Below are 11,615 nucleotides of genomic sequence, written 5' to 3' on the forward strand. Positions count from 1 at the left end.
TTTTTAGTATGAACAGACAATTCAAAAAAAAAAATTCCAAATAGGCTTTTAATGTAAAACCATTTTCTCTTTTCAGATGAAATGTGACATTCTCATAAGAGTTTACCCCATTACCAAATGTGAATTATTTTCTGTCTGACATTCATTATCAGTTAATGATTAAATAATCAATGAAGTAAATAAAACAAAAAAAGTTGAAATATTTCTGTAAAGATACAAAACTCAAAACAAATGTTACTATTCAAAAAGGTTCAATATTTATAAAGCATCGTCATATACAACAAAATATCAAACTGCATAAACGTACAAAGCAGAAACTCCATAAACACTCATTACAGGAGAAAGACTGAGTGTGTTTGCTATGCGTTTGCTCTGATTCAGGGTCATTTCACTACTACAACACTCGTTCCTACCTCAAACCGGACAAAAACATGGATTTTTCCTTGTGTCTTTGCCGGTTCTTTTTAGATTGTCATGTAAATATTTTGTTCATTACAAACTCAGAATGTGTGAAGTCTCACAAATAACACCTTCGATTCAAATCATCTCAACGAGTGTCCTTTCTAGGCCACCGTAGTTGCCACTTTTATACCTCAAATGCAGAAAAACAAACTAACCTCAAAACAGCGCTTTAATAAAGAAAGACTGAGTGAAGTTTAGAAAACATATGCAGAAGAAATAATGAATACTGAAACGGGAAAGAAGTTTAGAAATGTTGACAAGAGCCTGTTGAGGGTCCTGTTGTCACTTCCTCAGAGAAACACCACAAGCACTTCTCTTGATGTGGTAACAGGAAGCAGATGATCTGTTTCCTGTGCCCTCTGTGTGGAGGCCATCCGCTGGAATGAGGCTGAAGCTTACGGCGCTTTGATCTTCTTGAGACGAGGAGATGTGCCGTTCTCTGCTTTAATGAGTCCATTCTCATGATGGCCGACTGCAGAACACAAACAGCTCGTGTTAGAGAGGAAAAACCCAACGTTTGAACACGTGTGTAACCGAAGACATCAGACCTACAAAACCAGTGTGTGTCGTTCTGTGCGTAACACACACACACACACACACAATAAAAGAGTATTATTGCCCAGAGGCCAGGGAAAGTTCACCTAGAAACCTACAGAAATTCTAAGCTATTCACAAAAGCTTTGTGTGAAGAACAGACCAACAGCCATAAATCTTGTCTTCTGCAGCAGCTTGTATCGCATTGGATATGAAAATTTGGACGTCAGCACTGGTTATGACAGTATGGATGAGTAATTAATAACATTTTTGGGTAAACTAAATCTTAAGCTTACGGCTCAAATATACTTCAATTGTCCTAAATGAAGTCACATTAGATCATTCTTCTATTTCAAAGGCCATGTTCACAAAACAGCAGAACACGGTGGTCAGTCTTGTATTTAAGTCCATAATATGGTTTTGTTCACAGACGCTAAGTTTTTGTGTGAACAGGACATTGAGATTCACACCTGTAAGCAAACACGGCTGTCAATCCCAAAAACTGACATGTAGACAAAATCAGAACAAAACCAAAGTTCGCTTGAAGTCATTTCTAGAGTTTGAAACTGCTTGCCAAAGCGAACTCAGAAAAGTTGGGTAAACACATTTGAACAACCATTGGTTCATGATTACATACGTTTATTTTTTTGTTTTTTTTAAACATAACATTAATATTTTCTAAAATATCCTTTTCAAATATAAATTCATGTTCCAGTTATACTTAATTTTGACACATTTTTCAGGTTAAAATAATAAAATGACTAGCACTATCAAAAGAAACAGCTAAAACAAATCTATTTTGTATTTTTACATTAACAATGTAATTATTGTTCCATTTATTAAAAAAAAACAAGTATATTTCTCAAGTTTTCCCACCATTTTTATATGAATTCCAAGAGATGCTTTGTTCCGCTGTAACTTTAACCGCTGGGGTCCCTGTTAGAAACACTTTAGAAAAATGAGCGTTTAATGACATATTTCATAATATCTGCATTGTTTTCTTTTTGTACTGTGGATTATTTTCCCACCCTTGCCTCCTCAGCGGAAATATTTAGTTTTGGCCTGATTTTGTTTGTCACCTCACACCAGTTCGTTCTTCTATTTCACTTAAAGTATATCTGAGCCTTAAGCTTAAGAGAGATAGTATACCCAAAAATGTTATGAATTGGTCATGCACACTGTTATAGCCAATGGTGACGTTTATTTTGATGTTGAGAATGAAGCGTGCAGAACATATTTAAAATTCATCCAAACGTAGTTGGGATGTTCACTAACAGTCTAACGATGCTCAGGTACTGCAAACTTATTATATCAAACTTAAGTATATCAGGTCTAACTAGTGCAGTGTAGTTTAGAACGAGCATGTACCTGAATCTCGTTTCGGCGTGCGCTGCATCTGTTGTTTGGCGGCCGCTCTCTTCCGGGCCGCTTGCTCTAATCTCAGCTCACGTGTTCGGCTCAGCTGGAACCGGAAGAACTTCCAGAGCAGCCAGGATTGAGTGAAACACACCATGAACAACACCAGCAGCCTGCGTGACACACACACACACTCAGCATTACTCATGTCTGGGTCTCTTGTGATGTACTGAACTACAATGAGCGTGAACGTCTGTCTCACCTGATAGAAAGGGTGTTGAAGTTTCCAGTCTCCAAATCAAGCATCTGGTTTTCAGAACGAGCCAAACCGAAGCCGACAGCCAGGAACATCAGAGTCAGAGTGATCATACGGGTCAGGACGAACCCAACGGACCACATCTCAAACCTACACACAAAACAAGCATATTTGCTGTTGTATAGAGAGATTATGATATACACTACCGTCCAAGGTTTCAGATCAGTTTACGCTTTTGGAATATGTCTCTTCTCATCAAGGCTGCATTTATTTGATCAAAAACACAGTAATATTGTGAAATATTATTACAATTTAAAAGAACCATTTTCCATTTGAATATATTTTAAACAAATTTATTCCTGAGATTGTAAAGCTGTATTTTCAGCATCATTACTCCAGTCTTCAGTGTCACATGATCCATCAGAAATCATTCTAATATGATGATTTGCTGCTCAAGAAACATTTCTGATTATCATCAATGTTGGAAACGGTTGTGCTGCTTAACCGTGATGATGCATTCTCTTCCCAGGATTCTTTTATGAATAGGAAGTTTACATCTTTACAGTCACTTTTGATCAATTTAATGCATCCTTGCAGAATAAAAGTATTCATTTCTAATGTATTTAAAAAAAATAAAAAAGAGTTTGAATTGTAATGTATACATTATGAAATTAAAGCATGATCTTAGGCATATGTCTGAGGAAGTTTGGCTCACATTTTGTGGTGGTTTTCATCAATGAAGTAGAACAGTCGAGACAGATGGAAGCCCATCTCAGAAAGATACTGCAGAAACAACAGAACCAGCCCGACCCGTGTCAAGCTGAAGAGAGATGAGAAATATACATTAAATCAATCATTCTTCATGCAAATATCTGATATTATACGGTTGTTAAATTAAAATATTATTTGAATAAACTTGTTTTTAAAAACCCTTTTTAGGGCTCACACGTAAACATCCATGTATAGAAAGCCCTAAAATGATATATATAATGATCTATCTCTATCTCTATCTCTATCTCTACCTCTACCTCTATCTCTATCTCTATCTCTATCTCTATCTCTATCTCTATCTCTATCTCTATCTCAACATGAGCCTCGTCTGAAAGGCAAAGGGGGTAACATTTTCAGTATAACTCAGAGGTTTAGTTTCAAGTAGAATTCTTTTGAAGTGTTGGTGTTTAAATGTAAATCCTGTTTTGACATTTGTGCTGGCTACTGTATATAGGTCACCAGGGCACCATAAAGATTTATGAAAGAAGTGTAATCGAAGTTAGTCATGGCTGCAGATAAAGTCTTAAAGGCAAAGGTATAAAGGCATTTATAGACATTTTAAACTCTATTGGAGTTAGAAAACGTGTCAGGATCCATTCGTTGTCATAATCATATTTCAGATCTAATATTGTCACATGGAATCAATGTTGATGCCGTTGAAATTCTGCAGTAGAGCGAAGACATCTCAGATCACTATCCATTACATTTTAAAAACTTGATTAAATTGTTCAAGTTCATATTTGTTTTGAATCATAAAACACAGAATGATACTACACAGGGTGGGCCATTTATATGGATACACCGTAATAACATGGGAATGGTTGGTGATATTAAAGTCCTGTTTGTGGCACATTAGTATATGTGATGGTCACCACCCATCTTGAGGAGTTTGCCCCCTCACATATACTAATGTGCCACAAACAGGACTTTAATATCACCAACCATTCCCATGTTATTACGGTGTATCCATATAAATGGCCCACCCTGTATTTTGATACTACTATGATAATAAATACAGATACTATGTTTGGCCATATCGCCCAACTCTAATTTAGACCGTACGGAGTACTGAGACTGCTCTCTGAGTTACAAATGATTTGCTCTAATCTTCCGATCGGGGTTGCATCTCTCTATTAGTATTAATGGATCTTATTTTTGCATTTGATACTATCAACCACAGCATTCTTTTGAATAGTCTTGAAAATGATGTTGGCATTAGTGGAATTGCATCGGCATGGTTCAAATCATACATATCTAACGGGTATCAATTTGTAGCAGGAAATGAAGAGATTTCATATCAATCAAGTTCAGTGTGGCGTACCACAAGGCTCAGTACTAGGACCGTCGCAGTTCACTCTGGACATGCTACCCTTAGGAGATATCATTAGTAAGCATGGGATTAGTTTTCACTGTGACGCTGGTGATACTCAGCTCTATATTTATTTGCACCCTGGCGAAAAATACCAATTCACAAAATTATCGAAATGCATTAGTAGATATAAAAAATAAGATGTAATTTCCTACCACTCAATTCCAAAAAAAAAAAAAAGGTTTTAATTATTGGTCCAGAAACCTCTGGGCATGTAATAACCCAGAATACTCTCTAACACTTGATGGCTGTCAAGTCTTCGTCGTCAGTTAGGAACCTGGGTGTGCTCTTTGATACCAATCTAACCACGTTTCTAACATCAGTTAAACCGCATTCTTACATCCTAAAAAATACATCTAAACTACAAAATATACTCTTAATGACAAACGCAGAAAAGTTAGTTCACACGCGCGTTCATGACCTCAAGGCTAGATTATGGTAATGCTCTACTGTGTGGTTGATTTGCACGCTTAAAGGGATAGTTCACCCCAAAATTTAATTTAGACACCCTCAAGTTGTTCCAAATCTGTATGAGTTATAGTATAGTATAGTATAGTATAGTATAGTATAGTATAGTATAGTATAGTATAGTATAGTATAGTATAGTATAGTAGCAGATATTTTGAAGAACGTTGGTAATCAGTACTCAGTATACGGTACTCAGACCTTAGTTTCAGTAGTCATGTCAAAGCAATAACTAAATCAGCATACTATCATCTGAAAAATATTGCAAGAATTAGATGCTTTGTGTCCAGACAAGACTTAGAGAAACTTGTTCATGCTTTCATCACCAGCAGGGTGGATTATTGTAATGGACTCCTCACTGGACTTCCCAAAAAGACCATAAGACAGTTGCAGCTCATACAGAACGCTGCCGCCAGGATTCTGAGCAGAACCAGAACATATGAACATATCACACCAGTCCTCAGGTCTTTACACTGACTCCCAGTTAGATTTAGGATTGATTTTAAAGTATTATTAATGGTATATAAATCATTCAATGGCCTAGGACCTCAATACATTGCAGATATGCTCACTGAATATAAACCCAACAGATCACTCAGATCACTAGGATCATATCAGCTAGAAATACCAAGGGTTCACTCTAAGCATGGCGAGTCCGCTTTTAGCTACTATGCTGGAACAGCTTCCAGAGGAGATCAGATGTGCTCCTACAGTAATCACATTCAAATCCAGACTCAAAACACTTCTGTTTAGCTATGCATTTACTGAATGAGCACTGTGCCACTGTTCGTCCGACTGTTTGTACTGTACTTTATTTTTCTAAACTGTTTTAATTATTCTTATTTCTTTTATTATTTTAATTTCTTCTATGTAAAGCACTTTGAATTGCCATTGTGTATGAAATGTGCTATATAAATAAACTTGCCTTGCCTTGCCTTGCCTAATCAAACAATTGACTGCACCCACTGACTTCCATAGTATTTTTTTTTCTTACTATGGAAGTCAGTGGCTACTGTTGACTGTCTGGTTACCATCATTTACTCATGACAAAATGATGACAATTTTCAATTTTGGGTGAACTATCCCTTTAATAAACAAACTTGTTTATCAGCTTGTCCAAAACGCAGCAGCTGGAGTTCTTACTAGAACCAGGAAGTATGACCATATTAGCCTGGCTAACACTGCATTGGCTCCCTATTAAGCATTGCATACATTTTAAAATCTTTCTAATTACTTGCAAAGCACTAAATGGTTTAGCACCACAGTACTTGAGAGAGCTCTTTTTAATGCATTATAGTCCTTCACGTCTATTGCGATCTCAAAATTCTGGCCAGTTGATAATCCCTAGAATATCACAATCAACTGTAGGCATTAGATCCTTGTACTATTTATCACCCAAACTCTGGAACAGTCTTCCTAGCCTTGATCAGGAAGCAGAACCTGGTATATACATAACACATTATCATATTTCAATAATTCACACATCCGTTAAAGGATTGTTAGGCTGCAATTACGTCAACAGGAACCAGGAACACTTCCCATAACACCAGATGTACTCGTTACATCGTAAGAAGAATGGCATCTACGCTAATATTAGTCTCTCTCTGTTTGTCCTGACGTTACCGTAGTCAGCCGTATCAGGTCTGTATCCAGATTAGAGGGTGGACCCACACCTAGACACGACCAACACGCAGCCCTGAATGTCAGCAGACACTGTGTCTACTAGACAATCCCCTGTGAAGACCTCATCGACACGACAGCCATCGGCACAGATCCTCAGCAAACACCACAAGAACCAGACAAGTCCTCTGCACAGACCTATGACCAGCTTCATCTCCATACTGGCGTGATGAATCCAATCTTCAAGCAAAAGGAACTGGATGAAATAGTTGAATGATACCGATCCACAATCTGATTTATGACTTGTGATGCAGCCTGAATCATAATCACGCCGTGTTCGTTCACTGGCCAGAGGAGAACTGGCCCTCCGACTGAACCTGGTTTCTCCCAAGTTTTTTTTTTTTTTTTATCCATTCTGTCCCCTGATGGAGTTTGGGTTCCTCTGGCTTGCTTATTTGGGGACACTTGACTGCACTGACACTACTGGATCACTGTTTTCTGCAGAACTGCTTTATAGATAAAATGAACTAATTCAATAATTGATGATCTTCACAACAGAACTGAATAAACACTGAACAATGACTCTATTTTCTTCTAGAGCTGCTGCTGTACAGCTGAAACGAACTCTGTTTGCATCATTGAATCATTTTCCGGTTATTTTCATTTTCCTGTGAAGCTGCTATGAAACAATCTGGATTGAATAAAGCGCTATATAAATAAAGGTGACCTGACTTATTAAAAGTCAATCCAGCAATTTTACTGTGATTTATTAGTTTTCATGTGTGGTTCATGACTTACTTCAACAGATACGCAGCCAGAATGTGTAACAGATAGAGACTGATGTACTGAAGTTGACGAGGGACTTCCTCCTAAAAACACGAAAAGAGCAACACAATTATAGTTTTATTATATTTCTGTTATTATATACTTTAATTATATTATGCATATACCTACGCATCTCCCCTGCATCAATGTTTCTGCGTTCCTCTCGTCTTCGCTTACCTTTCTCACTTTCTGGAAGTAAAGCTCGGGCAGTGCGTGAAACCAGTATGCCAGCTGTGTGAGGTAGAAGAACTTCACCTGAAACCTGACAGAAAGACAATTATAAATCACATGACAATCTGACACTCAAGATGCTGTGCGATGCGATTGGTCAGCTGGATAGGTCAGTTATCCAATCACATAATTTGCTGAGGCAAAGTCACTTTTTTTTTTTGTTAAAGGGATTTATTCAGTAAATGTGTTTCCATCTTGGTTTGTGCATGCCTTCTAATTGGATAAAAAAAATAAAATTCTGCCCCCAATTGAACGCGCATGTTTTTTTTATGCACATTTTTCGACATTTTTGCGCATCTTGGCATTTCCATTCACCATTTCTTCATGTCTTCATGTTTATCTGTTACATAATAATGTTTTATATATACAGTATTGTTTGCACTGATTGAATAACAGCGTTGAATAACAGCAAAAAGATTCTGTATAAAGAAAATAAAACCTATAAGGCCATTAATATTTTTTTACACTATAATATTTTCGTACCCATTTTTTTAAACCCATTTTTTAAATAAAAGAAAAACTCTCACCTCCTAAAAGATCATTATTCATTCAAATCTACATGAATTCTATTCAACAATACAACTGTAAAAATAGGTAATCAGCAATTTATACATTTTTCACATATATATAACAAAAATCTCATTGCAAAAATGTTCCCAAAAATAGGCTTCATTTTCTTAATGCAAAATCTATATACTTTTGTCTTATTTTTGGATGAAATAAGAGTTCTGACATGTTCTTGACAGTTTTCGTGAGTTTCATGCTTTGATAATGTGTGTATGTACCTCAGGTGAACATGAGGGTAATTCTCCCAAAGGCTGCTGGGATGCAGGAGGAATCCCTCCTATTAATTACACAAACAAGTAAGTGCCAAACAGAAAGCATGAGGTTTAATATGCTGTGTGTGTGTGTGTGTGTGATCTGGCAGCTCTTACTGTGGCGATGACATAGAGACTCCATACACTGGACACCAGGTAAAACACACACAGCTGCCCAGATTCATTAAACTTTGTGTTTTTACTCTTCGAGAGGTGGAGACGCCGGTTTACTTTCTGCAACGGAGCACACAGAAAAAGAACAATAATAATATGGTATGCACATTAAAGAAATTCATCTGTTGCTTGCAAAAAAACAACTTCTTTCTAATGGCCATCAATGGAGATTTTTTTTTTCCCCTCCCATAATAGCACCAAATGTATGGTTAATTACATTAAAACTACATTACCCACAATGCATTGCATTGTAGCACTTACATCTAGCACATACTCCTGCACCACAGCGTGAAGGATGATGGTGATACAAAGATAGAAGAGGACAGTGGCACAGTCTTTCCATCCATAATGATACAGAGTCACTTCTCCGTCTGAAACACACACACACATTAGCTCATGTTACAGATGCATCAGACCGAACTGGTAATGACAGACTATCAAAGCAAATGACCGTGTCAGACCTGCGCTCATGGTGCTGATGTTGTACTGAGGCTGGATGAATAAAATCGCTGTTTTGGCTGTCGTCTGAAAGAGAGAAGAAATCAACTTTCCTCCACAATGATGAGCAAAACACACAGACGTGACCCTTTACCCAAACACACACACACACACATACAGTTTATAGATCACATGTTCTATAATAAACACTCATGTGCTTTCATACAGTTACAGCTGAAATTTAAAGTTTAGATTTATTATTCTTGTCCTTGAACACATTTAAAAAATATATAGTTAGACACTTCGTGAATATTTCATTCTGACGTAAATAAGACAACGACAATCCAAAACAAAGACTCAAAGGTTTAACATGGCAACAAACAGTGGAAAATTAAGTATAATAATTATTTTTATTTAAAATACTTTTTTATAAAAAAATAAAATAAAAAAAAAGAAGTCAGAATTATGAGATAAAAGGTAACAATTACCATTTTATTTTTTTCCATGGTGGAAACAAGCTTCCATTGTATTATTACATATTTGTTGCAAAATGTTGTGTACTTATTCCTTATAAAATTAATTTCAAATATTTACTAAAATGGGATCTTGTACAACACTTTGCCATTCCAATGTCAAAAATATTGCTTTCTTCTCTATTGTTGTACATTAGAACATGACAAAAATGACATTGACTTTAATTGACTGAAAATAGCTTATAATAAATCCAGTTGAAGTGATGTGTTCATGAATACTGTTATAATAATGGCCGGACTGCATGAAACCACTACTGACATTTCAGCAGTTTGATTCATGAGAAATTGCAAATCAAATGAGCTTCCACTGATTTGTTTAATGAAGGCATGAACACAGAGAGATGTTTGAACGAAACACAGATGTTCAGAGCAACAGGTGTGAACGGGGAAACCCATCTGAACACACACATTTGCATGACATAGACGCGTGATATGAACCATGAAGAGAGTTTCATTCAGTGTTTATGACTAAAATTACAAACCTGGGAAGATAATTAATTTTGAAACTTCAAATGCCTATTTTTGCTTTAGGTTAGGGCTTCATAAGCGACAGATCATGATGTATATGAAAATGAAGCGTTTTTGAGATTCATATATTGGTCTCTTCAGGAATGCCAGTCAAACTGGGGGCGCGTGAGAGATTTGACGTGGCACTTCAGAAGAAACCTGAACATCATAAAACTCAAATACACCATGGCATTATGACACCTGGTTTAAAGGTTTAAATTACTCATATTACGCTTTACGAACTTTACGTATCTTCATCATCATCATCAACATCAACATCAACATCAACATTAACATCACAATGCAGAAATCTGGGCCCAGGAGACGTTGATAATGTTTGGATTTAAGTTGTGAATAAAGTTAAGGACTTCTTTTAATGCACTGAACTCAACCAGAGTGGCGTTAAATGCACAGTTTTACTGTAGATTAATGCATGAACGGAGTGTCTGAGACTTTTACAAGCAGCTAAGTGGATTTGATTTGATTCAAAAGCTTTAGACACTCAAATAAAAGTGGACTCTGTCCACAGTTTTGGTCGGTTTTAAAGTTACAATGTCTGTAATAAACTGCATGCTTAATTTTGATGTAAAAGTCAGAAGAACAAAGAGAGACAGGCAGAAAAACAGCTGGCAGAGACACAGACAAGAAAAAAAGAGAGAATCCAAACCTCTTTAACTCACCTCAAACATCAGTCCAATCAAAACAAAAATAACCAAACTAAAGACAATGTCCGCGTGATTCTGAATGAGAAACTCTTGGCTGAAGAAAGGATAACTCTTATTTCTCCTGCGAAAAGCCATTTTACAAGTTCCCGACTTTCTGCTGGGCTTTTCTTCCTCCAAATCTCAAACTTCCACGAATCACTCCAAACTTTAGTAGGCGCACTGCGCATGCGCTTTAGCCACGAACCAAAGTTAGCACGCATGCGCGGTATAAGGTAGAAAGGATTGGTGGACAGACCACTGGATGGAAAATTTAGGAAAATGTACTCCTTTTTGTTTAACAAATTATTTAACATTCCTGATACATTGAATGTTACATTTTGTCGTGTAATAGCCTATACATAGCCTTTAGCTTCATTTTCATAAAAAATATCAAAATGGATTAAATGAAATCGGTAGTACATATTTTTTTATTTAATTTAATAATACTTCAATAATAATTAAATATTAGATTTAATAATAATTTTAATCGTGTAAAATCCGCAGCAGCAATCGCTGTAAAAAAAGTTTTTAAAAAAATAATAATTTTCTTAT

At 36.4% G+C, this 11,615-nt stretch overlaps 1 protein-coding gene across 2 annotated transcripts; it reads right to left on the reverse strand.

The window, feature by feature from the left end:
* Nucleotides 1-34: 34 nt before the first annotated feature.
* Nucleotides 35-11,253, reverse strand: tram2 (translocation associated membrane protein 2). 2 transcript variants are annotated; one of them, XM_084431548.1, is made up of 11 exons: nt 11,040-11,253; nt 9,343-9,406; nt 9,143-9,252; nt 8,825-8,941; nt 8,675-8,733; nt 7,836-7,920; nt 7,632-7,702; nt 3,324-3,428; nt 2,615-2,758; nt 2,365-2,525; nt 35-934 (listed from the first exon to the last, which is right to left on the reverse strand). In XM_084431548.1, exons 1-11 carry the CDS (start codon nt 11,157-11,159, stop codon nt 858-860), a joined length of 1,113 nt encoding a protein of 370 aa, XP_084287674.1. In that variant the 5' UTR covers nt 11,160-11,253; the 3' UTR covers nt 35-857. The 2 variants fall into 2 exon arrangements, with proteins under 2 accessions (XP_084287674.1, XP_084287673.1); XM_084431547.1 differs by having other exon boundaries at nt 7,788-7,920.
* Nucleotides 11,254-11,615: the final 362 nt, after the last annotated feature.

The sequence above is a fragment of the Rutilus rutilus genome (assembly GCF_951802725.1).
Source record: "Rutilus rutilus genome assembly, chromosome: 15".
Classification (NCBI taxonomy): domain Eukaryota; kingdom Metazoa; phylum Chordata; class Actinopteri; order Cypriniformes; family Leuciscidae; genus Rutilus; species Rutilus rutilus.

Coding starts and splice junctions, on each gene's coding strand:
- tram2 (XM_084431547.1), bottom strand. CDS start 11,159: ATGGCTTTTCGCAGGAGAAATAAGAGTTATCCTTTCTTCAGCCAAGAG. Junction 7,921..8,674: donor TACCCTCATGTTCACCTGAG/GTACATACACAC, acceptor TCTTTCTGTCAG/GTTTCAGGTGAAGTTCTTCT. Junction 2,759..3,323: donor GATGAAAACCACCACAAAAT/GTGAGCCAAACT, acceptor TTTTGTGTGTAG/GTTTGAGATGTGGTCCGTTG.